The sequence below is a fragment of the Cololabis saira genome, chromosome 8 (genome assembly GCF_033807715.1).
Source record: "Cololabis saira isolate AMF1-May2022 chromosome 8, fColSai1.1, whole genome shotgun sequence".
NCBI classification, from domain to species: Eukaryota; Metazoa; Chordata; class Actinopteri; order Beloniformes; family Belonidae; genus Cololabis; species Cololabis saira.
Genome location: NC_084594.1, coordinates 46,873,160 through 46,892,162, shown reverse-complemented (window position 1 = coordinate 46,892,162; position 19,003 = coordinate 46,873,160). Strand labels below are relative to the sequence as shown.

Genomic DNA, 19,003 nt, shown 5'->3' with positions numbered 1-19,003 from the left:
CTAATGGTCGCAAAAATACGGTAGTTAAGTGTGAATGATCCAGAGCTCCCTGTCTGACTCCTCACACTGCTGGTCATGTGGTGCATTAGATCCTACTGACACCTGATGCTGAGGATGAATGAATGAATGATGACTGGTCTGTTCCTGTGAAGACGTTACCATCTGATGACTGAGTGTGGGGACAGGTGGGGGTGACGTGGCTGCCCTGCAGTCACATGATCCACTTTAACACCACCTGCTCACTCACTCACAGCTTTGGGGGACAGATAATGGCAGTAGCTTTGATTCAGTCTCAGGGACCTGGAATGGTTCCTGTTTGTGTCTCTGCTTGTTCTCGTGTCTGTTTGTTTTTTCTCTTACAGATCTCCAAGGCTTGTGTGCTCGTTGTGCGTTTCCCTGTGTTTTTCGCGTTTTAGACTAGCAGCAAACTATCATTAGTTTTATAACCAGCCACAGCTGAGCGGCTGAGCGACTATTTATTCTCTCGTCTGCAGCCGTTGGAACCTGGTAAGTTACAAAGTTTTTTAACAAGCCATAACTCAGTTTCCTTGGTAACACCTGAGGGTCTGACTAATACCTGGAACAATCACTACCGTATCCAGTAACTAGGACGGACCTGAGATACGACTCAGCAACAGGAGATATTCTAGTCCGCTCAGCTCCGCTCGGCTATGCTGCAGTAACAAACAGGAAATAGATTTGTTTCAGAATCAAAGTCCACAGATAGTTTCCTAAATCGTTTTATTAAGCTACATATATGATATATATATATATTAAGATTTGCCGGACTTCTGCTCTTTACCGTCCTGCGGTAGTAGGCTCTTCTTCTCTGAATCTCCGTTGCCGTGGTTACCACGTGGCAGTTGATCCAGTAATGATATTAAAGATATCAGGCAATTTGACTGAACTTGTTTTCTAGGTGTAGGTTATCACTTTTAACCTACACCTGTCAGCCAATCAGAATGGAGTATTCACACAGACCATGGTATAAATGTATATATACATATATATATTTATATAAAATAAATATATATGACGTATTAAAATATATATTATATACATTATATATTAAAAAAAAAAAAAAAAAAAAAAATATATATATATATATATATATATATATATATATATATATATATATATATATATATATGCCTTAGGTTTTTACCGAAATGGTATTAACCATTAATATATATGCAGAAAAAAAGAAGAAAAAAACACTACCAGCATCAGTTAATGATGCACTCATGTATCAACTCTTGGTTAGAATATTAAACAGCATCTTTTTAAAGAAAACATGACCATCATTTAAAGACTCTTCATATTCATAAGTTTTCTTCTTAACTTATTATCAGTAATATTTTTATTATTGTCCAAGGAAGTAGGTCTGTGTCTCGACGTTTCTATCCTTGAGCCAACGGACATTCCCTCCCGTGTGCTGGAGGTGAGCGTGTCTGTGTTTGTGTTTGTGTTTGTGTTTGTCCCCCCCAGATGTGCAGATGTGCAGATGTGCAGATGTGCAGATGTGCAGATGTGCAGGCAGCCAGCTGTGCACCGCTGACACACATGAACGCCCCACATCTGGGTCACCGGAGCAGATGTTGACGCGCCGCTCAGATCTAACACCAGCAGCTCTGCTATCTGTCATAGCTACAAATCTGACTGCAAAAGGCAGAATCAGAGATCACGTTCCCGACACGACGGCCACGTGTAGCTATTTCTGGACATTAGGACATACAGTGTAGTAGGCATGTGTGGAAAAAATCCATTTTCCCTTTCTAAATCGATTCTCATATTAACTCCTAAAACTCGATTGGTATGTCTATATTATTTTTCATCATTACATTACAAGTTTGGGTATTTTTTTGTTTCTGCCCAAACAAGGAATGTTTTGTTGGACATGAGAATAACTGGTGCCATGTTTTTGCTTTTAAATATGTTTAAAGGTATGAAAACATTAAAGTTTTCCATTATAATTGCATAAATTGCCTATATTTCATTACTTTATATACTGTTTTGGGGTAACATTTGCATAAAATGCTAAAAACCAAATTCTCAAAAATTCAAAACTGAAATAGACCGAAAATGGAAAAAATTAAAACAGAATGTGGGAAAAAATAAAACTGATTTCATCCGTCTCTGTTTCCTCCCTGGATCTGTTTGATAATTCTACACGATGTTTCCTAAAGCAGTTCTATCAGCATTCTGGGAGCTGATTGGTCCTTACAGCATCATTAGCTGCAATACTTGCTGTAGAATCTCAATATAATACTAGTATTAATATGTTGCAGAACTACAGTCATATCATTCATGCAACAGCTCAAAAAACTGTTTTAATAACACTAACCCAAATTAATATCGGATCGAATCAAATCTTGATAATGGATTCTGAATCTTAATAATTGGAATCAAATGGATTCTTGACATGTGAATGGATCCCCAGCCCTGCAGTGTAGGAGAGTAAAGGCCTACCGGAGATCACAGACTCGTTCCAGCTGTCCGGATCGCTCAGGTATTCGTCCAGCCGCCAGTTCTCCTTGTTCTCCTTGTTCTCATCGGAGCCCGGTTTGCTCTCCGACTCGCTCGGCTCCTTCTCTGTGCTGGAGGTCCGAGACAGCCGGCCGTCCGGCCTGCGCTTCGGAGAGCAGCGCACTTCCTTCGTCTGGAAACTGACATCCAGTGTCACAAAACAACCGTCAGACACACTTTCTGCAGCGTCCCCAAACCAAATCTACATTTCACACAATAGAAATAAATAATTCAATGTACAGGACTGTCTCAGAAAATTAGAATATTGTGATTAAGTTCTTTATTTTCTGTAATGCAATTACAAAAACAAAAATGTTATACATTCTGGATTCATTACAAATCAACTGAAATATTCCATCCTTTTATTATTTTAATATTGCTGATCATGGTTTACAGCTTAAGAAAACTCAAATATCTTATCTCAAAAAATTTGAATACCGTATTTTCGCGACCATAAGGCGTACATTTTTTTTTTTTTTAAATGTGCCGGGCGCCTTTTGAAACGGTGCGCCGTGTCTATTAGCTGAATTACGGTAATGTAAGGCCGGCCACCATGAGAACGGTAAAGGGAGAAGGGGGCGGGTGAAGCCCCCGTGAGTTGGGACTTGAATGAGACTCCACTGAGCTGTTTAATGCGAAACAGATGATGAAAACTTTTAAGGATTTGCTTGATGTGTAAAGTGAAATAAAATACAATCAAACTAAGTTTTGCTTCGCTCTATTTAAATAAGCACACTTGTGTGTGTGTGTTCTGCAGCGCGTGTGTTTTCCATGTCGGAACCGAGGATGCACCTGCCGTGGGTTTGCGGGTCGCCGCATCCCCGCTGCAGATCCAGCTGAAATGCTGGTGCTCTTTCCCCGGGAGCCCCTACTACAAGTCCATGTGGGCTCCTCCGGTCCCGGCCGGTCGGAACCGGTGACTTTCCCCGGTTAAAGCCGCGGTGATGGGCGCTGCTGCAGCCCGACTTCCTGGTTCCCAAAGCGGTCCGATCGACCTGGTTCCTGGCCGCTTTGCGAGCAGAGATTTCTGGGGTCTGTCTCAGGTCAGATCAGCTTCACCCTCCGAAATTTGCAGCCAAATCTGTCGGTTACAAACCCGGTACCGGATCCCGACATGCGCGGGTGTGTTCGCGGCGCGACACACATACTTACTGGTTTATGTGGTGCTTGCCTGGCACAGCTGATGGACAGAAACCCATGGTGATTTTTAAAAGAAAAACTTTGCATAAGACGTTTCCAGCCGGAGTCATTATAAGGGTGAATGAAAAGAGGGGGCTGGATGAAGGGATGATGATGATCAAGAAGCTGAGACAGAAGAAATTGAAACTGAAGAAATTCGGACTGGCGCAGCTGAATTAGCGGAGCTCCTGTTGGATACAAACCCCGGTACCGGCTCCCCGACAGCGCGTGTGTGTGAGCGGTGGCGGTCCCGCGGGACCGCCGCGGGACCAGCGCGGGACCAGCGTGGGGGGGGGGCGGACCGGGACCCGGGACCCGGGACCCGGGACCCGGGACCCGGTCCAGCGCGGGGGAGCAGACGGGGAGCGGACCCGGTCCAGCGCGAGGGAGCAGACGGGGAGCGGGACCCGGGACCGCCACGGTCGGGATCCGCAGCACAACGGGGTATGAAAAGTTTATTTAATCTTGTGCTTGCCTGCCACGCTGATGGACAGAAACTGCCGCCGATGGTGATTTTTAAAAGAAAAGCGTTCCCTAAAGAGACTTTTCCAGCCAGAGTGAAATGAAAAGGGCTGGATGGATGAGGAGATGATCAGTGGCTGAGACAGGTTTATGTGCAGCAACCCGGTGGTTTTTTTAAATTCTTTAATGCAGAAACAGAATATGAACCTTTGAAGGGTTTGATTGATGTGAAAAGTGAAATAAAATATCAAACTAAGTTTTGCTTCCGCTGTATTTTTAGCGCGTGTGTGTTTTGCAGCGCGTGTGCGTGCAGCTCCGCCGTATGTGTGTTTTAAAACCAAAAATGACACACAAAACTGAGGGTGCGCCTTTCCACACAGTGCGCCATATGGTCGCGAAAATACGATATTCTGGGAATCTTAATCTTAAACTGTAAGCCATAATCAGCAATATTAAAATAATAAAAGGCTTGCAATATTTCAGTTGATTTGTAATGAATCCAGAATGTATGACATTTTTGTTTTTTTTAATTGCATTACAGAAAATAAAGAACTTTATCACAATATTCTAATGTTCTGAGACAGTCCGGTACATCCAGCCTGTTTTTGGTCCATATTCCTCCCGTTCTTGCTGAGTCATCAGGACAATATGGGGCTTGGATTTAAAGTAGATTCATAAAATGTCAATACTTCTTCCAAAGTATTTCATATATTTTTCATCCAGTACTCAGCTAAAAATGAAATGCTTTTTAAGCTGAAAAACTGGGGAGATTTTAACTCTTGATATGTCTGCAATAATATAAAAATCCCCTGAAGAAAATGTTCCTTCTCTTTTTATGTATTGTTACCAATTACCCCTAAAGTCAAGGAAACCCACTTTAAAATAGAATCAGCTATTTATCCTGTTAATGATTTGTTACACAGAAGGTTTAAATTGGAAGTTGATCTTTCTGAGGCCGAGACCATTGAACATCTTTTTTTCAATTGCTCTTTTACAAAGTCCTTTTGGTCTGACATTCATAATTGGTTATCTTTAAAAAAAATAATGCAATTCCTGTTTTTACTTACAATGATGTTATCTATTATATGGATAACTTGGATTCTAAATATTCCAACATTATCAACCTGGTGATTATTTTGGGTAAATATCATATTCACACTTGTAAGTGGAAATACTCCCTCCTTTACTATATTTTTCTATTTTTTCACCAACTACTTTACATCTATGAAAAAGATTGATAATATGAATAGTGTTGCCAAGAAACTGTATCATCCATAACTCAGTCCTTGCTCTTTTGATTTTATTGTACCTTGCTGTCCTTGTGCTTTTTGTTAGGTTTGTTTCTTGTGTGAATCTGTTTTCTTCACCATTGTTGCTGTAATTATTTCTTAATTTTCTACCCTTTTCACCCTGCCTTGATCTGTACATTATTTGTGTTAAATAAAGTTGAATAAAGAGAGCGATGCTTGGTGTGTGTTGTGCAGGCCCGGCGGCCTCACCTGTCCTGCTTGTGTTTGGTGGCCAGGGCCCGGTGCAGCTCCTCGATGATGCAGCTGGGGGGCAGCTGCGGGTGCAGGGCCCCCAGGTGGGGCGAGCCCAGGTGGGGGGAGCCCAAGTGGGGCGAGCCCGTGGGCGTGGACATCCTGCACCTCAGCAGGGAGCCGTGAGGGTCTTTGGGGAGGGTGAAGTTTCTTGGTAGGGTGGCTGGGGACTTTTTAACCGGCACTGGACGGGCACCTGTAGAAGAAAACCATTTGAAAAAATTAAAGCTGCAAGCAGCGATGAACGGTCCTCCACCCTTGTGCAGGTTCAGGCTGCAGTGGAAGCTTGTATGACTTGTATGTAGATTCTTCAGGCCTGGACATTTAGCGGATGAAACCACCCATGACTCTTTATGTCAAACCATTCAAAAGTTATGGCTGAAAATCGGAACTATGAGATATCGACCAATCAGATGAAGCGGAGGGGCTAATTTGCACCAATTAAGGTGAAGGACTCAAAACCGAGTCCGATGACACCACCCACGACTCTCTATGTCAAAACATTCAATAGTTATTGCAGAAAATATTTACTATTAAATATGGACCAATCAGATGAAGGGGGGCCGTGCTTTTTGGCGTCTATCGTCGCCACGGTAACGCTTTTGACTGAGAAAAGTAATGTGTGTCATCGCAGGATAGAGACGCACATTTTGATGTATAACACACCTGGGTGCACGTTACGGTTCGGGCCGTAATAACTGCTGAAGAAATGGCATAAATTGCGCCAAAATTACACGATTAATTAAAAATAGCAGACTTCCTGTTCGGTTTCGGCCATGGCTCCAAGAGACTTTTCTTTAAGTTGTGACATGAATCAGATACAGGTCTGTAGCGAATTTTTGTGCATGTACGTCAAACCGTATTGTGGGGCTTGAGGCACAAAGTTTTCTAGGGGGCGCTGTTAAGCCATTAGGCCACGCCCATTAATGCAAACCATTAAATATCACATTTTTCACCAGGCCTGACTTGGTGCAAAATTTGGTGACTTTTGGGGCACGTTTAGGGGGAAAAAAAGGCCCTCATTTCGTCGGAAAAATAAAAAGGAGGATAAAAACAATTCCTACAGATACAATAGGGCCCTAGCACTGTCAGTGCTCGGGCCCTAACCAGATAAACATGGTGTCCTGCGTCCCTCCGCCCCAGACCCGTCCCGGGGAACTCACCGTCTAAGCTGCCCAGTCTGGTCAGCAGCTTGATGGGGTGGTGTTGGGGTGGGGGGGTGCTGGCCCGTCTCTGGGGTTGGGGTTCCAGCTCCTCCTGCGCGGCCTCGCCGGCCTCCCCCCTCTCCCCCCTCTCCCCCCTCTCCCCCCTCTCCAGCTGCTCCTCCCCGGGCTGGCTCAGGGAGGAGCTCTCCTCCTCTCCATCCTCACTCTGACTCACGGTTCTTACTGGCTTTGAATCTTCAGTCAGGGCTGGAACTGAAACAGACAACCAGCTGGGGTCAGGAAACATGTTGTTTCTGGAGTCTCTGTCTCCATCTAGTGCTGTAGCGAGGTTCATCACCGGCCCACACACACCAGCCCTCACACTGTAATGAATCCAGAATGTATGACATTTTTGTTTTTGTAATTGCACTACAGAAAATCACAATATTCTAATTTTCTGAGGCAGCCCGGTATATGGATCCCAGATTACTTTTGTAATCCTGTATTTGACCCGGTCTTTGTACGTTTTGACCGTATAGAAACGTAATTCTCGTCAGTTGTGTGAAATAAGACCTGGAAACAGACATTGTGGCATAGAATTGTCAAATTGGTTTAATTCACCGCACGAATCAGCACAGATTACTTTGTAATACTGTATTTGACCTGGTCTTTGTAAGTTTTGACCGTATAGAAATGTAATTCTTGCCATTGTAAGAATGAGATGAACCTGCTGTACTCTACTGCCCTTACTTTATAACAACTTGTGCTTTTTATTATTTTACCTCTTTTCTGATCATTTTATTTCATTTTATTTGTTATTTACTGTTTAATTGTGTCTTGCCGCTTTTAATGTTGATGTAAAGCACTTTGAATGACCTTGTGTTGAATTGTGCTATACAAATAAACTTGCCTTGCCAAAGTTGCACAAGGCTGATTCAACAGCCGTCCGTTTTAAACTGCATTTATTCATCACCACTTCATGTCTCATTCCCTTTTTTCCCCACATTTGTTTTTCCCCAAGATCTTTCTGGCTCTTTAAGAGCTAAATGCATCACTGTGACTGTGATCTGCATCCACCCTACCTGTATGGACAGAGCAGCAGGTTTATGGCAGCTCCATGGAACTTTCTTACAGAAGCAAAAATGAGTGCGATGAGAAAGAATAGAGGGTCCCGTACAGTTACCCCAAGAACCAGTGTTCCATGGACATTAATATTTGGTACAGTTACCAAGAACCAGTGGTCCATGGACATTAATATTTGGTACAGTTACCAAGAACCAGTGGTCCATGGACATTAATATTTGGTACAGTTACCAAGAACCAGTGGTCCATGGACATTAATATTTGGTACAGTTACCCCAAGAACCAGTGGTCCATGGACATTAATATTTGGTACAGTTACCAAGAACCAGTGGTCCATGGACATTCATATTTGGTACAGTTACCAAGAACCAGTGGTCCATGGACATTCATATTTGGCCACGAATCCAGTTTCCTGATATTTATGTGTACTTAATTTCTATGCCGGGGAAATACACGAAGCAAAGCTTGAAGATACAAAAGTCTTGACGCTTGGTCCGACTTCAAGGCAGGATTTGTTGGTGAAATTAAAGTGATGAGGACACCGAACTTTATGATTTGACCGTTTAACGTTAGCTACCCAAAAATCCAACATTACCTGATACAAAATGGGAACCACAAATCCACGTTTCGGTGTCTGGAATCCAGTTGTTTCTGTGAATTGCAGCGATCCATTTGTCTCTTAAGATTATTTTTCATCAGTCTGTAAAACGATAACTCCGATTTCTTGCTAAATCTATGAGTACAGTCGATCCCACAGCAGCTCTTTCCCATTTTAGATGTTTTCCAGTTGCTCAAACTGAAAGTTTATGCTGACACTCAGTCTTTCTGACACTCAGTCTTTCTGACACTCAGTGGGTGTAACCCTCTGTGAAGTCACATCTGGGACGTCATGTGCATTCCCTTTATTGAACATAAAACTTCCTGTCATTTGTAGAAAACCCTACCGTACCTGTGGAAGTTTCCCCATCACTCCCAGGATCCTCAGCGCCGCTGGCCGGAGGCGGCGCCGGCTCCTCGTCCCTGTCCTCCCCGTCAGACTGGGTGGGGGTGTCTGGGTCCTCGCCGTCCCCCCCACAGGCCAGGTCTGCCTCTGCACAGCCACACACAACAGCAGTGAGTGCAGCTGCACGGGGCAGCGTACGGCTGCATGCTCGGGAACGTGAGCTAATCTCTGAGTCTGCACCTGCTTCCTCCTCCCGGGGGCCTCGCCTCACAAGCTCGTCTCTCTTCTGCCGTACAGCTGCCTTCTTCTCCGCCGCTGCAAAACACAAACATGGAGAAAACTGGGTCAGTGAATGGAGGAGGAGGAAAAAAAAAACTCCCCCCCCCGAATGGAAGCACCAATCTGTGTGATCACTGACTACGTTTCCATGCATCAATAACCCTTTTAAACCCCAATATTGGCAATAACCTGAATTTGCACGACCATGTAAACACCAATAACCCCTTTGAATAACCAGAATTTGCTCATATTCAGGTTTTTAAAAGCCCCAATATGAGCCCTGGGTTCCTCCTTTTAAAACCTGAATATTGGGTCATGTAAACACCAAACAGAATATCCCCATCAAACAGAACAGGAATCTGTTTTCTGCACATGCTCTGTTCACAAGGAATCCTGGTCTTTTGAGTCCAGGAAGTTCTTATAAACACGGAGAAACCAAGACCAGGAGGAGACTAATCACTTCATAAATGTAATGAAGGATATGAACATTTCTGCATTTGTAGACGGTAGAAAGTACCGGGATAGAAGATTTACCAGAAGGTGAGAGAAAAGTTGCGCGAAGCAGCATTTGTTTTGAATTTGGATACAGGAAGAAGAAGCAGAAATGACGGGAATTGCGTCATCACGTTCTCCGTGCGTCGCTGGTTTGATCCAGATATCCTGAATGATTAATTACCATGTAAATGGAATATTCCGAATGTTTCAGTAACCGGAATATTAGCAATAACCCGAATTTTGACTGCATGTAAACGTAGTACTCACTCGCTGAGGGCTTCAGCTTCTCGTTCTTCTTTTTTCTCCATTTCCAGGGCTTAAAGATTCGTCCCAGACTGGCCAGTTTGCTGTTGCGGCGGGCGGGGGGCGTCCGGACCCCCGAGACCAGGCAGCCGGCGTGCAGCGCCCTCTGCTGGTCCATCACATCTGGAACACAAACCGCTGCTTCAACACGGGGGCCAGAGGAGCGGATCAGCGCTGCAACACGCCCAGGACCTGAGAATGTCTTTAATCACTCCTAATTTAATAGCGTGAATATTCCGGACACCCCGGCATCATGTGAGGGCGCTGGGCTCGGGCCAGCGGCCGTAAAGGCCTTATTGATTCCAGCACAGAGAATCCCATTGTCTGAGAGACTCACATGGTTCCAGGGCGGCTCCTCCCTCGCCCCGACACACGTGCACAACGGGACGCTTTTATGCATTACTTTCAACATATTTTTTTCCAAAAATAACCAGCTCCCTGAGGAAAAAAAAACAGCAGTAAACAAATAATCAAAATTTCAACAATTGTTCTGCAAAAATGTCAGCTTTAATCCCCACACCTTTTCAGTGAGTGGGGTGTTCCAGATCCTCTCAAACCGGTTGCAGGTGAGAGGTTACCACATGCATCTACCTCAGTAGCACCGGGTAGTTGTGGGACCTGAGTAGGGCTGGGCGATATATCCAGATTTTAATATATATCGATATATTTTCAAACACGATATGGTACGAGACAATATCGTTTATATCGATTTAAAAATAATATATATATATATATTTTTTTTTTTTAATGATTTTGATATAGCTTATTTTGTGACAAATTGACTTGAATGTTTTATTTGAGATTTGCACAAATGTTTTGTTATTTGCACAACTGTCAACCTTAGTGGAAAAGTCTGCCTGTTACTGTCTACATTGTATTAATTGCACAGTGTATTTTAATTTAATTGTTATGCAGGAAAGGGATATTTGTTTTATTTTATTCAAGAAACATTTTTATTCTATATATGCAGGCAGTTTATTTTTATTTCATTTGTTTTATACATTTTGATATTGTGCAGACCTCTGTTAATAAATGAACCTGTGTGACATTTGGCACAAGGCTTTGTATTAAAACTGACTGTTTTTTTAAGGGTTTGCCTCAGAAAAAATGAAGCTAACAGAGATGCTAACAGAGATGCTATGCTATAATGCTTTGGGGGAAACCCCAATTATGGCACAGAAAAAATATCGATATATATCGAGTATCAACATTCAGCTAGAAAATATCCAGATATGACTTTTGGTCCATATCACCCAGCCCTAGACCTGAAGCTGCAGGTCCTGGTTAGATTCCCACCGGCCAGACCATTACTTCATGTCATTCCCCTTCTCTCTTCCCCCTATTTCCTGTCTCTCTCACTGCACATATGTGTTGAAGGCAAAATCTTAAAGAAATAAAAAATCTTAAAAAAGAAAAAAAAAGTTTGTTTTTTTTAATTAATCTACCTTCCAACCTCACCCCACCCCCCCTGCAATAGCACCGCGCCCCGCCCCCCCTAGGGGGCGCGCCCCCCAGTTTGGGAACTACTGCATTAATCAAAGACCCTGCAACGCAACTGGATGCACCCGTCTCAGCAGGTCCTCCTGCATGGTGAAGTCCCCTTAAGTCTGGGGGATCAGCTCTGGAAGACGTGTCCCAACGACGGCAGCAGGGAGACACGAGAAGAGACGGAGCTGACAGGGATGGAGGGATGGAGGGATGGAGGGAGGACAGGAATAGGCCCTCCTACACTGTCTGGCTCCAACCACGAGCTGACACCTCAGGGAGCTCCAGCCGAGGCGTGGGCCGTGCAGGGACACTTCCACCTGCACCTTCACCCCACAACGTCTGATACAAGTCTCACTTAAAGCAGCACAGTGGAACTTTTCCAGCTTAATGTTTCATCATCATCATTGTGATGGAACATCAACTTCCAACAGGTTTAATGAACCTCTGTCATGGTCTGAGGGGTCTGTATCTCCTTCACTGGCACTATGTAACTTTGAGGAGCATGGTAGGAACCCTGCCACACTAAAAAACTACACATTTTTACGGCTTTGACTGCTTTACGGCATACGTCACTTCCCCCTCCTTCCCCATTCGTAGTGGAGACCAAAGCTGGGCGGGGCGTGGAGCAGAGCTCAGCAGAAGCTGGTGTCATGGCCCAAGCAGCGGAAAAACCCAAGAAAATAAAAGTTTTATCGGAGGAGGAGAAAAAAGGAAGCGGGAGAGTAACAAGCTAAATCCCCGGACAAGAATAAACATTGGCCCGGCGTTCACTCGCTGGCGTGAGCTGGAAGACGAGGAGGGATGTACAATACAATTAAAAAGAATTACAGCACTAGAGGAAAGAATGCAATGCAAAGAAAATGTATAGAACATTTATAGTATTTTTCCTGAGAACTGTAAAATTGTGCAGGGCTGATCTGCAAAACATTCAGTTATTCACAGGTTATAAAGTATTTTTTTATTTTGTCAGTAAGTATGTTGGACTAGCGTATGAGTTTGTAATTTGGGGAGCATTATCTCTCTGAAACAGGACAGGGGGGCGGGGGAGACTTCACTAATGAAACCAAGTTGAACTTAGTGATTTTCAACTTCGTCATATTATATTGTTTATCCAAAAATAGATCCATTACCTCTTCACTATCCATCCTGCAAACGACCGCTGAAAACAGAAAAGTAGTTTTGAAAGTCCGTCCCGTCTTATTTCATTCACCATCAAAACAAATGCAGCGACGGGAACAGGAGTTTTCCGGCAGTACGCGCTGGTGCTCATGGGAAATGTAGTTCTTTCTGGTAAAACACTACCGCTTTTGTCCACAGGAGCCGCCAAACTCAACCAAACCTGAAAGTTACATTGTGCTGCTTTAAGAAATACATTCTGCGCTCTTGATAAAAATCACACATAATACAACTTATTAGGGCTAGGGATCCATTCAAATGTCAAGAATCGATTCAATTCCGATTCTTAAGATTCAGAATCAATTATCAATTCAATTTCAATTAAATTTTATTTGTATAGCGTCTAATACAACAGATGTTGTCTCTAGAGTCTAGACGCTTTCCAGAGACCCAGAACATAAACCCCCGAGCAATTATTACATAAACAATCATCAAGATTTGATTCGATCCAAATCCAATATCTATTTGGGTTAGTGTTATTAAAACTGTTTTCAGCTGTTGCATGAATGATATGACTGTAGTTCTGCAACATATTAATACTAGTATTATATTGAGATTCAACAGCAAGTATTGCAGCTAATGATGTTGTAAGAACCAATCAGCTCCCAGAATGCTGATAGAACTGAAACAGAAACATCGTGTAGAATTACCAAACACATCCAGGGAGGAAACAGAGACGGAGGAAATCGGTTAGATTTTTTCCCACATTCTGTTTTAATTTTTTACATTTTCTGTCTATTTCGGTTTTTAATCTTTGAGAATTTGGTTTTTAGCATTTTATGCAAATGTAACCCCAATAAAGTATATAAAGTAATGAAATATAGACAATTTATGCAATTATAACTGAAAACTTTAATGTTTTCATACCTTTAAACATATTTAAAGGCAAAAACATGGCACCAGTTATTCTTGTTTCCAACAAAACATAAAAAAACTAAAAGTTGTAATGATGAAAAAAAATCAATCTTTAGACATACGAATCGATTTTAAGGAATGAATATGAGAATCGATTTAGAATCGGGAAAAAAAGATTTTTTTCAACACAAGCCTATTCCAGAGGTGAGGATAGATGAAGAAGGGATTAAAACAGGGTTGGACCTGGAAATCGTGTGGCAAATTCACAAGAAGATCCAAGAAAAACATGAAGATGAGACCAGAAATGTGTTCTCCAAATACACAAAACCTTCCAGCTAGTACCAGGTATATTTTATGGAGAAACATCAAATCCTTAGATCGGTAAGGTTTGCAGATTTTCCGATTCTAAATCGATTCTCATATTAATTATTAAAAATTGATTTTTTTTAATCATTACAACTTTTGGTATTTTTCTGTTTATGCCCAAAAAAGGAATGTTTTGTTGGAAACAAGAATAACTGGTGCCATGTTTTTGCTTTTAAATATGTTTAAAGGTAGGAAAACATTTTTCAGTTATAATTGCATACATTGTCTATATTTCATTACTTTATATACTGTCTTGGGGTTACATTTGCATAAAATGCTAAAAACCAAATTCAAATTTAAACGGAATGTGGGAAAAAAATAAAACTGATTTCCTCCGTCTCTGTTTCCTCCCTGGATCTGTTTGGTAATTCTGACCCACGATGTTTCTGTTTCAGTTCTATCAGCATTCTGGGAGCTGATTGGTCCTTACAGCATCATTAGCTGCAATACTTGCTGTTTAATCTCAATATAATACTAGTATTAATATGTTGCAGAACTACAGTCATATCATTCATGCAACAGCTGAAAAAACAGTTTTAATAACACTAACCCAAATCAATATCGGAATCGAATCGAATCAAATGGTGATAATCGATTCTGAATCTTAAGAATCAGAAATGAATTGATTATTGACATTTGAATGGATCCCCAGCCCTGGGTTTAATTGCGTTAACAAATGCAAAGCAACCCCGGTAGAACCTGAGCAGTAGAACCTGAGCAGTAGAACCTGAGCAGTAGAACCTGAGCAGTAGAACCTGAGCAGTAGAACCTGAGCAGTAGAACCTGAGCAGTAAAACCTGAGCAGACTCTGCTGCTCTGCCTCCTCCATCACCACTCCTCATGTGAGAAGCAGGTCAGTTGTTCAGACTGGGAGATTCTGGCCAGGATGCAGGAGAAATCAGGTCAAGCTGTGACTGTAACAAGCAGGGAAGGGTCAGGCTGCAGTTGCCATGGCGACCAGCTGAATGCTGCAGAAAACAGGCCCTCCGAGGCAGAGAGTCACCCCAGCATGAGGAACACGGAGTTGCTGGGTGGAAGGCAAGGCTGTTGCCACAGAGAGAGCAGAGCTGCAGCCAATCAGCACGCAGCGTGTACTGGAGCATGAGGGAAGTCAGGAAGAAGAAGACTATTTTTAATTGGGAAGTAATGTTGAAATATTCATTCAAGAGGCAAGATGGAACACACACATCCAGATACGTCCGTCCGTCCGTCCATCCATCCATCCATCCATCCATCCATCCATCCATCCATCCATCCATCCATCCATCCATCCATCCATCCATCCATCCATCCATCCATCCATCCATCCATCCATCCATCCATCCACACACACAGTACTGGAGATGAGGGGGGATGAGGGGGGATGGCATCCCCCCCTGTAATAAAAACGGTCCAAATCATCCCCCTGTAAAACTGCCATCCCTCCTTTCCATCCCTTATGTCATTTCATCAATGAATGTGGTTTTACTGCTATTTCAACATTTAGAGTCATCACCAGAAAAATAACTTATTTGACAATTTTCACCTGTTTCAAGTAAATTTTCACTTGAAATAAGTAGGAAAATCTGCCAGTGGGACAAGATTTATCTTCTTATTACAAGCAAAAAAATCTTGTTCCACTGGCAGATTTTTCTACTTATTTCAAATGAAAATCTACTTGAAACAGGTGAAAATTGTTGTTTTTTCCAGTGATGAGTCTTGTTTTAAGTGTAATGAGATTTTTTTACTAAAATGAGACATTTTAACTAGAAATAAGACAAATATTCTTGTTAAGATTTTGAGTTTTTGCAGTGATCCATTTTACTTATCCTGTGAAGGACAGAGTCATATTGATAAGTTCAGAAAAGTGTTTTTTATTGTTGTGTTTTGATGTATTTGATGTAAGCCCAGTGGATATTTAAAGCTTACAGAAGGCTGCATTTAACTGCTGCTATGTCATTCCTGCAGTATTTCTGCAGGTGTTTTGGTCACTGCTATTATTTGTAATATATTATATTATTTGTAATCAGCACAAATTATCTGTCCCCATATGATAAAATCCACCATCCCCCCTGATTTTACTTCACAACTCGAGTACTATGTATATATATAATTACCAGCTCATGTCAAATGTTGAAGACTAGACAACATTCGTGCCTCAGATTTCTGCTAGAGATAAAGCAGAGAAGATCCAAACAGCCTCATCACTGGCGCTGCTTTTTTATTTATTCTTCACGCTTTTTCTTATTATTTGCTGGTTTGTTTGTTTTTTTTAAATTCGGTTATGATTAAACTTTGGGTCTGACAAAAAAAAATTAAATAAATAAAAATCATTCAAGTAAATCTCAGCAGAAACTCCCCGCTGAGCGCCCGGACTCATTATTATTAGAGATTATACTTCCTCTAATAATTAACATTATTAGAAGAAGACACTGGAAACAAACTGCTGGTGTTTCACTGCAGGGATAAATGTATGTTTTGGGTAAATCCTGTGATGATAAACTGGTAGTGGTGAACAAAACGCACATTTTTCAGGGAAATACTCACTGATGGTCCACAGTTATTCCAGTATTCCTGCAGCTGTCGCTGAAATCATCCTTTACTCCGGGAAACTGCTCATTACGCTGCGTGCGTTCTTCCTTTATTTGCTTCTTCTTTTTCTTTAACTCCGAAACGTTGTTTAAAAAAAGAGGGTGCGAGGTAGGTCCCTTATTTTGAACAGGGGTGGTGAAGTATAGCAGAAATGAGAGAAAGTGAGCAACTCGCTGCTGGAGTCGCGGAGCGTCACGTGGAGCCGCCCCTCCCGGCGGGACGAGGAGGAGGAGCAAACGAACCGACACGTCCCGCCCCCGCTGCACGGTAGTAGTACTGACGTCACGGAGAGACGTTTGTTTTGGTCACGGATAGACAGCGGTATTTTGTTTTTGTTTCTTTGTTTTTTTATTTAACATTTGCAAAAAGTACAATGATTACAAATCTTCACATTGTGCAAATTCAAGTTGAATTATAACATATAAAGAGTATAACTCAAATAAAAAACAAAACAGAAAGCACAACACATTATAACCAGCCAGGGGGGATGAAATTATAACAGAAAGCATAAACATTTACATTTATGGTTTTGATTGCTTTTGAATTAGTAGAAAACTTAATGGAGTCCAGATACTGATTGAATTCACAATGAAAAGTTAAAAAAGAGAGTTTTTTGTGTAAGAATTTGGATTTGTGGATGTGGAATTTTGCAAGGATAATCAACAAATTAATAATAAATGTTTCTTTTGGCTTTGTTCTAATCGTTTCATGGTCAAAAACACCAAACACGTCCTTCCAAAATAATTTGAAATCAGTTTCAAAGCTTTCAGACACAAAATTACACATCACTCCAAAAAGTTTGAACAATGAGACAGCCAGAATAAGTGAGTCATTGTTTCTGAATTTGCAGAACAAAAAGTAAATTTTGAATCGATATTTCTTTTGAATCTTTTTACTGTAAATCAGGTGTCTGCAACCTTTATTATCAAAAGAGCCATTTTGCTTCCACTTCTACAAAAAAAAAATTGTCGGGAGCTGCAAGAAACAACAGGGATTTTAAAAGTTTTCATCTTTTATTTATTTTAGCTGTTACAACCACTAAATATACTGTGGACTGTAGGGCTATTTCAGTCTATATTTGTGTAAAAGTCAAATAAAAAGTACCCACTTTAATATAAATAAAACATTTAGCTGCAGCTTTAAAAATAAATATAGAAATATAGAAATTAAAAATAGTTCTCTCAAACTCCAAGATAACTGCCCAACAAGATAAACTAATTATATGACTAAAAATGAATTCAGAAGGATCATTTATTCATGTTGGGTTTTTTTTCAAGGCCAAAGGGAGCCGCTGTAAGTCATGGTAATAAACTAACGTACACAATAAAAGACCCTGACTGCAACTAAATGTCATAATCAGAACACTTCCTTTATTTATAATGCCATGAATAAAACCTGTGCTTTTCCTTTATAAAAGGTGTGTTGAGCTGTTGAAATATGCCATTTAGCCGACAGTCTAAAATGTGGTTTTATCCCAGTGATATTAAAAAGGTGTCAGAAACATCTACAAAAAAAGACATCTAAGATTAAGAGTTTCAATCCCGTCATCAATCATTTTATAATCTTAATGTTGTAAAGTTGCTGGCTGAGCCACTCATCTTTGTGTTTAATTCACTCAATGAGTTTTTAACTAACAGCAGTGCAACTAACTGCAAAATGAAGCCACAGATTTGAGTTTGAAGTTAAAATAGCACCATGAAAGTTTCAGCTAAGTGATGATATCAAGTATTTATGGCATGAATGTTGCAAAAGAGCAGCGGCTCTAAAATTGAAAACAGGGGCGGGGAAGCAGGAATGGAGAGAAAGGTAGAGGGGATTTTAAATGAACGCTTCTTAACCATCCATCCCCAGATAAAACTAGGAGATGCTATGATGAGACTTTACATTATGAGTATAATATAATAATAAAGATACATGCCATTAGGCCCGCGGGTGCATAGATAACCTGTTTGTGGTTCAACCTGACTGTGGAGTTAAAACCTTGACAATGTTATTTCAGAATATGAAACTTTTAGGGGAAATCTCAACACTGAGAACCAGCTGTGGCGTGAAAAGCTAATTCAGGGAATCAGAGGCAGTACTGCGTTCACCAAGCTGCTCCTATAATTCGGCTGAAAACAATGCAGAAATTTCAACTTAAGGCCAGAAATGTACATCAAATGAGAGAAAAAATGAATTTACACATGTGTTCAGATCTCATTTCTGCACATTCTTAACCTCTTTTGCCAATTCCATGGTAATTATGAATGAATCAGTGAACATCCTTCAGTAAAGCAAAGCCTTTATTGTTTGAACTGGATCTTCACTCGTGCATTACTAACAGAAAGTTGTGAGCAGCATCGGAGACGAGAGCAATCGGCAGCTGGATCTGTCCTCAGGGACACACACGGTAAGTAAAGAACATAAACCAATGATGTTGCTGCTCGGCAAACGCAAACCTAATTCAATATTTACAAGGCTTCCTATGATATGGCTGAGGGTGGCGGACATGGCGGACGGTTGTGTCGCAAAATGTGGTCAGTTAGAAACGTGAGTGATGAGCTTGGGCGAGGAGGTGCAGCAGCACAGAGACGCACATGTTAGAACTGGGC

At 41.5% G+C, this 19,003-nt stretch overlaps 1 protein-coding gene across 2 annotated transcripts in view; it reads right to left on the bottom strand.

Moving 5' to 3' along the window:
- phactr3b (phosphatase and actin regulator 3b) overlaps positions 1-19,003 on the bottom strand; it is a 75,565-nt gene that overhangs the window by 33,592 nt on the left and 22,970 nt on the right. The window contains exons 1-7 of one of the 2 annotated variants that reach the window (XM_061728768.1): positions 16,368-16,549; positions 9,921-10,079; positions 9,120-9,194; positions 8,886-9,026; positions 6,872-7,126; positions 5,667-5,904; positions 2,470-2,666 (exon numbers count right to left, since the gene is read on the bottom strand). In XM_061728768.1, coding sequence (XP_061584752.1) covers positions 2,470-2,666; positions 5,667-5,904; positions 6,872-7,126; positions 8,886-9,026; positions 9,120-9,194; positions 9,921-10,074 — 1,060 coding nt within the window. In that variant the 5' untranslated portion in view covers positions 10,075-10,079; positions 16,368-16,549. Of the gene's footprint in view, positions 1-2,469; positions 2,667-5,666; positions 5,905-6,871; positions 7,127-8,885; positions 9,027-9,119; positions 9,195-9,920; positions 10,080-16,367; positions 16,550-19,003 lie in introns of those variants that run through there. The other variant, XM_061728767.1, reaches the window with a different exon arrangement.